At 53.8% G+C, this 15235-nt stretch overlaps 2 protein-coding genes across 4 annotated transcripts in view; one reads left to right on the top strand and one right to left on the bottom strand.

The window, feature by feature from the left end:
* The window catches only part of LRRC42 (leucine rich repeat containing 42), a 26458-nt gene extending 25245 nt beyond the window's left edge, over positions 1-1213 (top strand). For 2 of the 3 annotated variants that reach the window (XM_004588694.4, XM_058655561.1), the window contains exon 8: positions 713-1213. In XM_004588694.4, the coding sequence (XP_004588751.2) occupies positions 713-990 (278 nt within the window). In that variant the 3' untranslated portion in view covers positions 991-1213. The remainder of the gene's footprint in view (positions 1-712) is intronic. The other variant, XM_058655568.1, reaches the window with a different exon arrangement.
* A 4513-nt stretch (positions 1214-5726) lies between these two features.
* Positions 5727-14681, bottom strand: LDLRAD1 (low density lipoprotein receptor class A domain containing 1). The gene is made up of 6 exons (XM_012927990.2): positions 14661-14681; positions 14031-14085; positions 10345-10473; positions 8420-8557; positions 6952-7080; positions 5727-5875 (listed from the first exon to the last, which is right to left on the bottom strand). The coding sequence occupies exons 1-6, from the start codon at positions 14679-14681 to the stop codon at positions 5727-5729; spliced, it is 621 nt and encodes a 206-aa protein (XP_012783444.1).
* Positions 14682-15235: the final 554 nt, after the last annotated feature.

Here is a 15235-nt window from a genome sequence, read left to right on the forward strand (position 1 = left end):
ATGGCCTTAGTGGGTGGGCTGGGCCAGGCCAAAACCTGAAACCAAGAACTACATCCCTATCTGACCGGCCTGGGCACAAGCCCTTGGACCAACTTGTACTGCCTTCCCAGGTGCAGCAGCAGGGAGTCAGATTGAACCAGCACTCTGACATGGGATCCTGGCACTGGAGACAACAGCTTAACACGCTGTGCTACAACACTGGTGCCTTTCATTTTTTGTATTTTCTGTTTGTGAGGAGGGAGCTGGAGGTAGAGGAGGAATACAAGCACACTTGCACTCCCATCTACCCTGAAAGTAGAAACTCACTCCAGGTGCCATGTCTGGATGGCAGGAAGCCAGCCCCCCAAGCCCTGCTTGTTGTCCCCCAGGTCCTGCATCATCAGGCAGAGCTGTCATACAACCAGGCACTCCAAGGATGTGCGAGGTTCTTAGTAGGCATCTAAATGCCCACCCCTAAAATAGTGTCTGTACCTTGAAAGATGAGAAAGCCACTTGCGCAGGGGTTCATCCAGGAGGAGGCAGATCTGGGATGTGAACCCTACATGTGAGACCAGCGTAAGATCATTCCCATATACGCTACCACTGTCCACAGAGATATTGTCAGGAAAAGAAAATGTCTCGTTTCGGTCTTTGTTATTTCTGAACATTGGCAGGCTTCAGCATACCGCGTCACCAGCCTAACTCCCTCCTCCCCTCCTCATAACTTTCATAGATGGCAACCGCTTCCTGGCCGAGGCCTCTTTACGATGTCCCCTGGACGACACCTGCCTGGACGCCAGTGAGAAGCTCCAGTTCCGGAAAGAGAAGCCTGCAGAGGCCCAGGGGCCGTTGTTGAACTGTGACACTGCCATCTCAATGCAGGAGCCCCAGAAGAGCAAGAAGAGGACTTTTGAGGAGTCAGAGAAGGAGCCGAGTAACTCCCCACAGGCTCCCAAGCAGAAGTATGTGTGCCTCACTGTGCAGGACTGGGACCTGCTGAATTCCTACTGATGGCAGCTGTGTGCAGCCCTGTTCCCCAAAACTATAGTGAAAGAGAAGGCATGGCTGAGGGTTTCCTTTGTGTTTGATGTTACCTGTGGCATTGGCATAGCAAACAGATATTTCTACTTTTGTGGTAGGGAAGGGAAATGCTATGGAGGTATGTTAATAATTTGTAATGTATATTTTCAATACATAGTAATTTTTTCAAATAAACTTTTTTGCTGTCCTTAACTTTTTAAAAAATTTTTATTCTTTGAAAAAATGACAGAAATTGGGGGCTGTTTTATTTTTGTTATTATTTTTGAAAGATTTATTTACTTATTTAAAAGGCAGAGTTAGTGAGGGAGAGACAGACATCATCCATTGGTTCAATCCCAAAATGGCTCCTTTTCCTCAAGGCTCTTACCCATCTCTGCTGCTGATGCAAAACAAACCTTTCTTAGGATATGAACAGGCCATTCTAGTCTCTGAACTGGAGTTCTGAAAGTCTAGGCTTTGTTTTATGGATGCGCTGCTTTCATGAAGGAGGTAGGAATTCATGACCTGCAGAATATAGATGGGGTGATTCCTAGGTGTTGTTAACTTACATGCGAAGATAAACTGTTTTCTAAAGCCAGCCTGTCTTCTGTGTGGGAAATCACTTAGTGTGAACAATGGGCCCCATGCCTCTTTAAAATATCACTTATTGAGCACAAGAGTAAATAAATAAGTGATTTCTCCAACGTGTAGCCTGTGGACCCTGCTCCAGAACTTCCTGAGGGTTTTTTTTTTTTTTTAAGATTTATTTTATGTTTTATTGGAAAGTCGGATATACAGAGAAAAGGAGAGACAGAGAGAAAGATCTTCCATCCATTAATTCACTCTCCAAGTGGCTGCAACAGCTGGAGCTGAGCCAATCCAAAGCCAGGATCCCAGAGCTCTTGTGGGTCTCCCACGCGGGTGCAGGATCCCAAGGCTTCAGGCCATCCTCGACTGTTCTCCCAGGCCACAAGCAGGGAGCTTGATGGGAAGTAGAGCAGCTGGGACATGAACCAGCACCCATATGGGATCCTTTAAAGGCAACACTTACAAAATGAGGGTTATTTAGCCGTTGAGCCCTGGTTTAAAACCCTCCTCAAGCGGTGCATTCCATTGTATGTAATATCTATATAATTCACATGTAATTATCATGTATATACACAATTATTTGCAGAGGGATTCAGAGTGGTCCCTTGCCTCTGGCTGGGCATTGCTGGGTGGCCCTCTTCCCTCACAGGAGGCAGGGCTCCTCCTCTGCTGGCATCCTGGCTGGGCCTGAGCTCCCAGCTGGCTTGAAGGCCTGTGCTTCTGTGAGCTCAAGGATGAGAGCGGAATCTCTGGCAAACAGCAGAGGCAGGTGGTTCAACCAGTCTGGATTTGCAGGCCAGTCTCCTGAGGGACTGAGGCTGAGCTGCTTTAATCCCATTCATCTACCCCTGCGTGTTTGCACAGCGAGGAGGAACCTGTTGTACTGCTAGTACCGTTCCCGGAGCTTGGGCCATGGGAGGCTGAGAGAGGCAAATATTGACGCTGGTTCCTGCTCTGGGCTGCTCTGTCCAGGAGCAGGGGCGGGGTCTGCCTGCCTGACATCGCCTGCTGGTGCTTCTGGACCTGCCTCCTGGAATGCCTCCTGGGAGCACTGCCTGCATCTCTTCTCCCTGCCCTCTCCCCCCTCCCCTCCCTTCTCCTTCCTTTCCTTTATTTTTCTTTCTTTCTGTTTCTCCTTCCTTCCTCCCTCCCTCCCTTCCTTCTTAAGTTGGATTAATTTATTTGAAAGGCAGTTATAGAGTGAAAATCTTCTATTCCCTAGTTCACTTCCCAAATGGCTGCAATAGTTGGCCGGGCCAAACCAAAGCCAGGAGCCAGGAGCTTCCTCTAGGTCTCTCACATGGGTGGCAGGTACCCAAGCACCTGGGTTCTGCTGCTTTCCAGGCACATTAGCAGGGAGCTGGATTGGAAATGGAGCAACTGAGACTGGAACTGGCATCCAAATGGGATACCACCATCATAGAAAGTGGCTTAAAATTGGCTTTGATACCAGATTCTGCTGGGGTCCGTGTGATGGGTGTGGCAGACAGGAAGGTGTGAAGAGTATTGTTCCATTGCAGGCAGGGCCGCAAGGAATTTCCCGCTGTATGGCAGGACCCAAGGATATCTCTACAACCACCTGAATGCAGCTCCACGTCCCTTTGCATGGACACCGGACCACCCTGTGGAAGAATTCTATAATCTATTTAGGCATTGTCTGCCTCTGCGGAGTTAATGTTTACTACCAATGTGAGCTTGGAAGTTGATGTTGCTGATACTGTTTTAGCCAAAGGGCCTTTTATTATTGCTGCCCCCACTGACCATATACTAATCAAGGTTGTTACGTCCCCAGGTGTAGTGGGAATCTATTCTTTCCCTCTTTTTTTGATCTTTAGGTCCTTCCTTCTGTGATGCATTTCCTCCCTTAACTGATTCAAGATTAAGTTGTAGAATGAGGACTGTAGTAGGAATGTGCTACTGATTGATATGCGCTATCTATTGAGAACTTCCTGACCACAGGGTCAGGATGGATAACATCCTGCTTTAAGGTGAAACAAATGGCAGAATTATCCATAGAAACACCCACTTGACCATGAGGTAAAAAGTCTGAGCCAGAGTTTGACTAGTTCTGTATAAATAAAGTGAACAGCTTTCGTGCATTGTCCACGATGACCATGGAATTGTACTGGTCCATTTCGTTTCTCTTTACGCCTCATCCACGCACCCTTCTCAAGTTCTGGACTCATCTGGAGCTGGACTCCAGCAAGCTTCTTGCTGAAATACTCAAACAATCAGCCAGGAATGAGATGTCAGCTGGGGCTTGGGAGGCGGTTTCTCTGGAATGATGCCTATTGAGGTTTAGCAGTTGTCTGCATCATAAAAGTTGTGCAACTTCAAGCAAGCCACATGGAGCTGGATGGAAAGTGGAGCAGCCAGGATTAGAATTGGCATCCATATTGGATCCTGGCATGTGCAAGGTGAGGACTTTAGCCATTAGGCTACTGCGCTGAGCCCCAATCTTATGAGTTCTAAACAGCAAGTGTGCAGTCCAGGGATGGCCGCTCTGGCTCACTCATGGCCTCATTCATCTGCCTCTGCACACGGCTCCAGGCCAAGCCATGGGCCAGGATCAGCCCAAACCCTGGCTTCTATGCCTCTGATCCGTTTCCTGCTAACGTGCACCTTATGGCTTCCATCTGACCCTGTCCTGGCCGCATTTGTCCATTTGGGAAGGCAAGCCAGCAAGTGGAAAATAACCTTTTTCCATTTTTCAAATAAAAAAAAGTAAGATTTATTTTTATTGGAAAGTCAGATTCACAAAGAGGAGAAACAGAGAGGAAGATTTTCCATCCATTTATTTATTACCCAAGCAGCTGCAGCGGCTGGAGCTAAGCCGATTTGAAGTCAGGAGCTAGAGGCTTCCTCCAGGTCTGCCATATGGATGCAGGGTTCCAAAGCTTTGGGCCATTCTCAACTGCTTTCCCAGGCCACAAGCAGGGAGCTGGATGGGAAGCAGTGCCGCCGGGATTAGAGCTGGCACCTATATGGGACCCTGGTGTGCAAAGTGAGGACTCTAGCCACTAGGCTACTGCGCTGGGCTCCAAGTACAATTTTCTTAAAAATCATGCAAGTATGAAGAAAGTTTTTAAAAACACAGAAGTCTGATTCCTGTCCCCTGGGGCATGTCCATCTCCCTCAACAGGAACCCTCCTGGGATCTCAATGCCAGGGCATGTTTTTCAGACTCAGGGTGGGAACACTGTGATTTTAAATATCTGACTGTGCCCCCTGCCAAGGTATTGTCCCACTAGGGGTCTGAAGAGCCTCTGGCCCGGGCTGCCCTAGTTGCTTCACCGACTTCCTAAAGGACTTGGGGCTAATCAGTTCCTCTCTCTGGGCCTCAATTTGCTCACCTGTCCGGAGGGGATATCTGCCCTGCCTGTTCAGATGCTGTGAAGGCACATGCGGAAGAAGCTCATTCGGCCAAAATAGTGTCCCTCGTTTAAGGAACCAGGGTAGCAGAGCTGGGCAGCTGGACCTGGCTGGAGATCCGCATGGGGCAGAGACGTATGCGGGCCAAGGGTCATTGGTGAGGGGCTGCCCGATGACTAACTTCAGGGCTCCTAGCAGAAGGTGCTGAGCCTTCAGCATGGCTTCCCAGGCTGGCGCAACAAGTGTCTATCTGTCACGCACCAGCTCCTGTGACAGTCAAAGATCCACAAGGGTCACTCAGTTGAGACAAGTGCAGACGTCACATGCCAGCCCAGCACTACCTGCTGGATGGAGGTGCCAGGGGAGCACAAGGTGGCCCTGCTTCACTTCTGCCCCACCCACAAGTTTTGTATCAGGGTCTCAGACTACTGCTTCCCTAGCGGGGCCAGCTCAGGAGCTCTCAGCCACCTTGGAGCACAAAAGCAGGCCTTGCCCTCTCTCCCCAGAGACAGGCCTTACATCATGCAGGCAGATTGCCCTCGTCTTTGTGAGATGCTGCCTGGCATGGAAGTGAGCTCCCCGTTAACTGAGGGGCAAACAAGAGGGAGCACATGGAGAAAGCAATTGCTACCGAGAGTCAGTGTGTAGATCCCAATGCGTGGGCAATGTGGAAGGCTTCTTCCTCCTCTTCTGCTGTGAAGGCCATGTTCATGAGCAGGTTGTTACTGCAACTCCGTCCATGGTCTTCTGTCCACCCATGTGGAGGACTCAGGGTCCAGGGCAGGAGTACTCGTCAGACCAGTCGGAGCAGTGCTGCACATGGTCCTGGCACAGGCTCCTCGGGATACAGCTGCAGTACCTGAAGACAGTGGGTTGGCAGCGCCACCAGCCAGGGCCACAGGGTGGGCAGGCACTTGCTGTGGGGACAAGAAGAGTAGGTGCCAGTGGGGTGGATGCTGGCCAGCCCTGGGGAACTCCAGTGTGCTCCCCAGCTCTGAACACCACCATAGCTCCCAATTCACGTGGGCTGCCGGTATCTCTAATTCTCCAGCAGCAGAGAGGATGCAGGTGACACCTGCTGGCTCCAGAGGCCCTTCCTGCCCTGAGCCTTTCTCCACCTGGGCTCACGGGTGTTAAAAAGCGATGGAAGAAAAGCAGGATCCTCGCTTTAGCAGGTGCATATTATCTGTCAGTCCTTCCTCCCATCCCTGCCTCCATACCCCCAACCCAGCCTCACCAATCCACTAGAGCTCCCCAAAATGGTTTGCAGACTTCCCTCCATCACTCTGGGCCTTGGGCCCCCCAGCCATCTCCTCCTGGCCCACCTAGCCTCAGTCTGTGGGGACGCTGCCTCTTTGTGGAGGCCTGCTAGAATGCTGCTTGCTCCAGGGAGTGTCCTGGATTCCTCTTCCTGGGCTCTGGCACTTCCTTAGAGTGGAAGGTGGCATCGTGGGAGGTCTGTACCTGATTCCTGACTGGCAACTCTCAGCATAATCCAGAATCGGCCCCAGCCCCAGCAGTGCACAGGTGTTTGTTGATTGAACAATGGAGATGAAACTTGGAGCCATCTCCGGGGTGGCGAGCAGACGGCAGGCCTGAATCCAGAGGCCTGGCTTTGTGCTTATGCTCCCTGCCTGTCGCTCATGGTATTGGGGGCTTCTGTTGGCCCCACATGTGGACGGGGGGGTAGGGGCCATGTTTGGTTCCCTGCTTTGGGGAGGTGCAGAGGAAATGAGGGAACCCAGGTTCAAACCCCAGGTAGCCCCATATGTCCTCTCTATAGGACGTCTCTGTCCTATTCCCATCACAGAAAAATGAACCTCCAGAAGAAGCTGTGGGAGTGGTAGTGAGCACACCGTACCTGCAGGTATTTAAGCAGCAGCAGCTAAGCAGAAGTGTGCAGGAGCTAGGAGCCCCCGAGACCCTCAGTCAGCCTCGGCCCTTTGGCTGCCACCCAGCCACTGCTCAGCCCAGCCTCTGCCCAGAGCCCCACCTGGGCTCAGTTCATCCGAGCAGTCCCCACAGTTGTTGGTCCCATCACACTTTTGATCAGAGTAGATCCAGGAGGCTGGGTCTCCACAGCGGGTCACGAGGAAGCCTGGGAGGCTGCGGGGCAAGTCCCCTGCAGAGGATATGCAGAGCAGGGATGAGTCCACACCCAGCGCAGCTGTCCCCGGCCTGTCTGCAAGTGGACCATACTGGCTGCCCCCACACTTGCCAAACTCAAGGGTGCCTCCCATCCCTTGTAGGAAGGACTCAGGGAGAAGCAGGGAAGTGGAGTTGAAGGGGCACGTGAGCTCCTCCTGTACCCCTGACCCCATCTCACCCTGGAGCCACTGCTGCCTTCTCCACTCCCCCCCTGCTGCTGGCACCATTCCCTCTCCCTTCAGAAGTGTCCTCCATGACCCCTATCAGGGGCTGCTTCACCTTCAAATCCAGGGTCAAGTTCCTACCCTTCTGGGAAGCCTTCTCCAACTGGAATGCAGCAGGTGTAAATGAGGCCTTCCACTTGTGTCCCAGAGCTGACGGGACTGTGGATTCAGCGCTTGCCTGGACCTGAGCTCCATGGCAGTCCAAGGCCACATGGACTCGAGCCGCACCACGAGAGGACTGGCTCCTGCTCTTTGGATGACATGACCCATCCGGAAGTGTCCATAAATGAGGCATGTGTTTGGGGAAGACCAGAAACCGGAGCACAGAGGCAGCAGGGAGCAGGGGAGTGTATGCCATCTGGAGTGGGGCTGGTTGATGAATGGGCAGAGTTGGAGCGGGCAGGGACAGGTGGCCACTGGCTAGAGACTTCCTCATGCCAGGAGCAGCTGCTTCTGATATAGTGAGCTGCCCATTGGGGGGTTATGCAGGAAAGACTGGGCACCTTCTGTCGGGCTAGCTAGAGCTGACAAGATGATTTGGAGGATCTTCTCTGTATCCAGGGCCTGTGAACTCCCACCACCACTCAACTTGGCCTGCCTCTGCCTGCTGTGGCCCTGGCATTAACTTGCAAGCTTCATGCCCAGTCCAGGTCGCATGGCCAAGAACCATCAACTCTCTGAGGCAACTCATTCATTCATCAGGCTGACCAGGCCTGCCTCTGGGGAATTCACAGTCTGCTGGGAGAGCAGATATGCCAGTTGAGGTGACCACTATGGGAGAAACAGGGGCTGTGGGAGCCCATTGAAGGGAACGTGGCTTCCTGGAGGAGGTCACATTTGTGCTCTGCCAGGACGAGGACGGGTGCTGGGCAAGTAGAACTGCATGTGCATGTGTGTGCGTGTGCATGTGCACATACGTGTGCATGTGAGAGACTGGGAAAGGATGCCAGGGGCTCCTGGCTGCAGGTGATGCATCCTCCAAGGTGTGGGAACACGAAAGTGCGTGCTGGGTCTGGGGATGGTAGAGCTTCTGTGTGGTTGCAGGGAGGGCAGGTGAGAGCCCGGGGGCAGGGGCTGGTGGGTACTCACGACACAAGCTCTCATCCTCGTCCTCGCCGTGGGCACAGGTGCGGATGCCGTCACAGACCCCGCTGGCCGGGATGCAGCTCCGCCGGTCGTGGCACAGGAAGCCTGTCCTGTTTGTTGGCGTCACACAGGCCTGGGCCCCTGAGTGGCCACAGCAGGGAGGGAGTAGGGGAAGAGGCCTTGAGAGTCAAGGGCATGGCCTGGGTGGGCAGGAGTGGGCCCTGCTGTCAGTCTTACTCAGGGCTTCTCCCTGGAGCTGGCCAGAGGAAGAACATGGGCCCCTGGGCTGAGCTCAGCTCTACCACCTGCCTGCAGCTCAACCTTGGTAGATGCCCTGAATTCTCAGAGCCTCTGCCAGGGGGGGCCCTAGCGCCCACCCATAAAAACTGGGGTGGGGAGCAGATAGGGAGCGTCAGAGGCATGAAGCCACAAAGGCCTCTCCTGGTTGAAAAGGATCCATGCCTCACAGATGCCTGCAAGGACCATGTGGCACTCACTGTGCATCTGCTGGTGCCGACTCAGGTGCAGTAGATCCAGGCAGACTGAGGTCCTGTCAGCACCTCTGCCTTCTGCACACCCACTTTACTCCCTGCAAACCCATGGCTGTTCTCCTGGGTCTCATATGTCCCTGAGAAGTCTCATTCACCCCCGTGGGAGAAGGAGAACACCCACACCATGGGCTGTCCCAGGGAGTTCAAAGTAGAGACATGGGAAGTTGGGGTGGGGGGAGGCCATCTTGGCCTCACCTGTGTACACCAGGTGCCTGGGGGTGCGGGGACAGTGTCCTGGACACAGAGCCATGTCTTGGTCCCCAGAACTGCCTGGATTACTGGAAGGGGCTGGCTCTAGGTGACAATAGCGTTGTCACACACACACAGGGAAATGTGCACGCAAACACACTCCCACACAGACACAGACAGGGCGTGCACTAACAGACACCAGTACACGCACAGCATGGGCACACAGCGAGTGACCCCGGGCTTGTCTGTGCTTTCAGGTCAGGCTGGGAGAATACTGTGAGTTTTGTCCCCTCCCCCACCTCCTTCCCTTCCGTCTGCCCGGCCTGGTTACAAAAGCATCACTCAGAGAGCAGGAGCAGAGCCTGGCACAGTAGCCTAGTGGCTAAAGTCCTCGTTGTGCATCCACCAGGATCCCATATGGGCGCTGGTTAGTATCCCAGCTGCTCCACTTCCCTTCCAGCTCCCTGATTATGGATCCTGTACAGAAGGATTATGGATCCTTCTTGCCTCCTTCTGTCTCAAGAACTCCACACAGACTATGCCGCAGGCCTGAGATGTTATTCCTGATACCTGCTCCACTAACCAAGCAAAGTGTGCCCTTTCATTTCCCCAAAGGCCACTCTGCCTCCTAGACTCAGTACACCCATGGACCTGACCTGAGCGTGCGTCTCATCGGCCGAGGCCAAGGGCTGTAGGGATACCCTGGACATGGCCCTATTCTCTATGTTGGAAATAGGTGCATAGATGGACAAGACCACCCAGGGCTTGGGGCCAGGTGAGAGGAAGCCTGGGAGTACAAGGCTCTTTATCCAACCTGGCAGTTAAGGGAGATTTCCTGAAGGAGGTGACTTCAGAGGTGGGACCTCTCAAAGGTGTGCAAATAGCTCAGAGCCACATACCAGCGCACTTCAGAACCTTCATGGAGAAAGATGGGCTTGTTTTGCTGCAAGTTTTTATGCTGTTTTGTTTTGTTTTTGAGATCCACTCATAGTTTCTCCATCATGTGCTCTTTTTATGAACTTTCTGACCCTGTGTGTCAGCGGGTGTGCAGGAGTCTGTGTGTGTACCCTGAGGGCCTGTCCAAAGTCACTTGGCAGGGAAATCAGGAGGGGACGGGTCCCCTCCATCTAGTGGCCCCGTCCACCTTCCCCTTGCAGGCCTAGCCCACTGTCTCTCATGAGCCCAGACCTGGTGTGTATGGCGGGAATCCAACGATGGTGGCCAGCGTGATGAGGGCAGCAAGAGTGGCCAGCAAGAGCAGCAGGAAGGCAGAGAGGCAGGCCCCGCGGCGCGAGCAGCAGAGGTGGTTGTGGCTGGCTGTGGGAGAGACACAGGCATGGGGTGCTGGTGCTAGGGTCCCCAGGTTCCCCCAGCCCTGCACCCCCTGATCCTTGCCAAAGACCCCTTTCCCTAACTGGGGAAGGAATGCCTTCCCGGGAGGGGCACCTCCTCAGCCTTTGGCACTGCTCTGCCATTTGGCAGGTGCACAGCAGCGCCATGGGCCTCTGGTACATGCCCCAGCCTCCTGAACACCTGATCCTTCTGATCACCACTAGGCAGGACTCCAGGCATAGCCAGGGTTTCTGGGTCCCAAGTCTCTTATGATATATATATTTTAAGATTTAGTTATTATTTTTATTGAAAAGTCAGATTTACAGAGTGAAGGAGAGGCAGAGAGAAAGATCTTGCATTTGCTGATTCACTCCCCAAGTGGTTGCAATGGCCAGAGCTGAGCCAATCCAAAGCCAGGAACCAGGAGCTTCTTCTGGGTCTCCCATGTGGGTGCAGGGTCCCAAGGCTTTGAGTCATCCTCCACTGCTTTCCCAGACCACAAGTAGGGAGCTGGATGGGAAGTAGAACAGCCAGGACACAAACTGGGTGTGCAAGGCTAGGACTTTAGCCAATAGGCTACTGTGCCACCCCCTCTCCTTATAATACTTTAAAGATGTACTTTATTTTTATTGGAAAGAAAGAGCTACAGAGAGAAGGAACACACACACACACACACACACACACACACACACCAAGGTCTTCCATTGTTGGTTCTCTTCCAAATGGCTGTTACAGCCAGAGCCAAGCTGATCCAAAACCAAGAGCCAGGAGCTTCTTCTGGGAGAAGTTTGGATCATCTTCTGCTGCCTTCTCAGGCCATAGGCAGGGAGCTGGAAGGGAAGTGGGATAGCCCAAACAGGAACCGGCACCTGTATGAATGTTTGTGCCACAGGCGGAAGCTTAGCCTATTATGCCAACCCCTATAATTTTTCTGATGGAGGGCCTGCAACTCAGAGGACCTATCCGGGTACTGCCTGTGGGGCTGGCACGTGAGCCCTTACCTAATGCCACCAACCACGCCCTTTCCACAAGACTGCCAGGCTGCTGGCTGGAACTGCAGCTCCACTACCTCCCAGTGGAGACCAGGAAGCAGCTTCACCTCCATGTGCCTCAGTTTCCTCAGATGGAGAACGGGACTTATAGGAGTTAACCTGGCATTTCCTAGGAGTCTGTGTGGTGGGGGCAGGGGAGGGTCTGCCCCGAGTGTGGCTGAGGAGGAGCTGTGGCCAGTGCTGACTCCATGCCCTCCACAGCACTGGCCCCCAGGCTCTGCTCTAAGTGTTGTAGGACAGCAGTGTCCACAGACATCCCAGCTCGTGCAGGGCTGTGCTTTGCTCTTTTGATTCTCACTTGTGTGCAAGACAAGGAGAGGACACTTTCCCAAGGACCCACTGGTTGTGCTGCTCTGCAGAGCTCTGGCACTGGCACACAGAAGGCAAGGGATGGGACACAGATGAGGGACAGCATGAACCACTACATCCTGTCCCAGTCCCCGTCACCTCAGAGAAGGGGGCAGGAGCAGGCCTGCCGGATCCCTTTGACTCCAGATCCAGGCTGGGGTGGTCACACAGCAGGTGCTTTGTGAGCGCCAAAGCAGAGATCCAGGAGATGAGAGCAGGCCTCCGTTGGCATCAGTGTGGGTCGCTTTCCGGGACAGGCAGACCTGTGCCCACATGTGGACAGCCCAGGGTGCCAGGTGTCAGTGCAGTTAAGAAGCCAGGGCCACGTGCTGTGGGGGTTCTGGGCAGGACCTCTGGGGCATGGAGTGGGGTTGGAGTATGGTGAGAGCAGTGGAAGGGGGAGGGTCCTGAGGGGTGGCTTATTGAGGGGCAGGAAGTGGCTGGATGAGGCTGGAGTCCAGTGAGTGTGCATCATGAATGGAGACACCAATGGACAGTGCAGTTGAACCTAAATCAGACCATTCTCTGGCACAGTGGCTCAGCAAGTAAAGCCACCGCCTATGACGCCAGCATCTCTAATGGGTGCTGGTTTGAATTCTGGCTGGTCCACTTTGGATCCTGATCCATGCCTGGGAAAGCAGTGGAAGATGGCCCAAGTGTTTGGGCTCCTGCATCTGCATGAGAGAGCTGGATGGAATCCTGGCTGCTGGTATCAGCCTGGCCCAGCCCTGGTCGCCAGGGCCATGGGGAGTGAACCAGTGCATGGAAGATCTTTCTCTCTTTTTCAGTGTGTGTGTCTCTCCCTTGCTCTTGTTACCTTGCCTTTCAAATAAACAAATAAAGCTTTAAAAAATAACTGAGTAGAATAGCTGATCCCTATGCCCGAGTCAGCGGCTGCCAGGGCTGTCGGTAAACACAGGTGGACTCCAGTAACCCAGGAGACAATGTGTTGCTGGGCCAGGAGAGGCGTCGCTTGTCCCACTCTGCTTGGCCGAGCAGCTGCTCCTCAAATACTTGCATGCAAAGGCAGAACCACAGCAGCCAGGCTCGCACCAGGCAGAGATGCCACGGTCTGGGCTGGAAGCCCTCAAGAACTGAGCTCCTTCCCTGCAGCTGCAGCTGCAGCTGGAGGAGTGGGGTTCGTAGGCTCCACAATCCTGCCTGCTGTGGACCAGCACTTACAAATCAGCAGACACCAGTGTGGTGTGACCAGGAGACTTGCCCCTCCAACCAGACTCCCCGCTGTGTGATGTGGAACTTGCTGCCTGACCTCAGCCTCAGCTGTGACTATCCACAACATAAGGGCTGAAAGATCATTCGAGGAGCTGTCATGATGGCTCAACCGGCTAATCATCTGCCTGCAACACCAGCATTCCATGTGGGCGCTGGTTCATTCCCTGGTTGCTCCAAAGCTTTGGGATCCTGTACCCAAGTGGGAGACCTGGAGGAGGCTTCAGATGGGCTCAGCTCTGGCAGCCATTGCAGCTATTTGGGGAGTGAACCAGTGGATGGAAGATCTCTCTCTCTCTCTTTCTCTCTTTCTCTCTCTCTCTCTCTCTCTCCCCTCCCCCCCCCTCTCCTTCTATCTGTGAATCTCCTTTCCCATAAAAAGATAAAAATAAATGAGAGAGATCCTGCCAGACATTCAGGAGAGGCTTGATTCTTTGTGGCTGGAAGTAGCCCCTACCCACCCAGGGTTGCTTCCTCCTTGTTGAAATGTGAGCCAAGACAAGATGAATGGGAAACCCCAGTGCTCATGGGGTCCTGCCTTTGTTTCATCAAGGGACAGAGGACTGCCCTGGTCACACAGTGAGTCCATGGCACACAGCGGATGCTGAAGAATCATGTATTTCTGACTCACTTCATCCCTTAGAGAGACAAAGAGTCGCCCAGGTAGCCCCCTGACCCAAGAATCCAACTCCAGCTCCTTCCTTGCTGCTGCAGGTGGGCACTGTGTGTGCCGCAAGGCCAAAGAGGTGACATATACTAGGGGCTCAGTATGTGCACATGTCTGAAGAAAAGGGACCACCTTAGGAAACAAGTGGCAGCGACATTAACACAGGAGGCAGAGGCCTGGGGCACTGCAGAACATCTCCCCGGAGACAGCCATGGTGGGGAGGGAGGTCCCACCGTTTACCTTACCTTCCCCTCCAGCCAGTGCTTTGGGCCCAGCAGTAGTGGTGCTGGTGACATCTCCCTGCCAAGAGAACAGAGCGAGGGTTGGGCTTGAGTCAGGGCATCCATAGCCTCAAGGAGTTGAACGGTTGGGGTTTGCAGAAGGGGTCATGGACAGCCTCAGATGGAACTATTGAGCTCTCAACCCCTCGGAAGCTGATTGCCCTTGGTCACCCTTCCTGTGTTACAGCTACACACCTGTCAACCCGCCCCCACCCCCATCCTGCGCAAGGAGTGCTGTTTCCTCTTCCACCCCCTGGACATACATTCGTCCCTCAGACCAGCACTGTCAGCTCTCTGGTGCGGCCCTCTCTGTCCTCCTGATGTTGTCCGTCCCCCACCCCCCAGTCCTTGTGCACCTGCACCACCCTTGCTCCCCCACCCCTACCCCAACCTCCTCACAGCGCTCACCTCACCATCAGAACTGTCCATCTGTTTCACCTGCCTGCTCCATGCTGCCTGGGAGCAATCCCCCATAGTGGGGCTGATTCACCTCAATGGCTGGGGCAGGTGCAATCTTTGCCCAGGCCCCTTTCACCCTTTCCTCAACCCAGATTTTGCCACTTGTGGTCAGGGGCTCTTCAGGGCTGGCCTTACCTGGGGGAAGACCTTGTTCATGTCTCCAGCTCTCAGACTCTAGTCTCCAGGGTCTGGTGTTGAGTCTGGGCGTGGCTCCTTCCCTAGTCACGGGGTGGGGGTGGAGAGGGAAACCTGGAGGAGGAGCTGTGGGAGGCCTCACCTTAGCTGCACCCTCTCAGGCAGAGGAAAGGGTCAGGAGCAGGGCCTGCTTGTGTCAGATCATCCCCTATTCTACAGTCAGCTGTCAGAGAGAGAGAGACTGGCGGAGGCTGGATCCCTCATTCCCATTCCACAGATGGATAGCCAGAGGCACAGAGTGGGAAAAACTGGCCCAAGTCTCACAGCAGGTGGAGGGGGGAGGGGGAAGATTGAGGCCCAGGGACTTGGCTGGAGACTGGGGGATGACAGTGCCCAGTGCATGAAAAGGCAGCCCACCATGCCCCAGGTCACTGATCCAGTGGCCAGGAAGCAGCACAGTTTAGCTAAATAGATCATTCAGGAATATGCATTCCCCACTACATCATACAGCAAATATACCTTATCATTGGCTTCTTGAAAAAAAAAAAAAGCAACAGGAGCTTTCTCTTTCCACT

This window comes from Ochotona princeps, chromosome 2 (assembly GCF_030435755.1).
Source record: "Ochotona princeps isolate mOchPri1 chromosome 2, mOchPri1.hap1, whole genome shotgun sequence".
Taxonomy (NCBI): Eukaryota; Metazoa; Chordata; class Mammalia; order Lagomorpha; family Ochotonidae; genus Ochotona; species Ochotona princeps.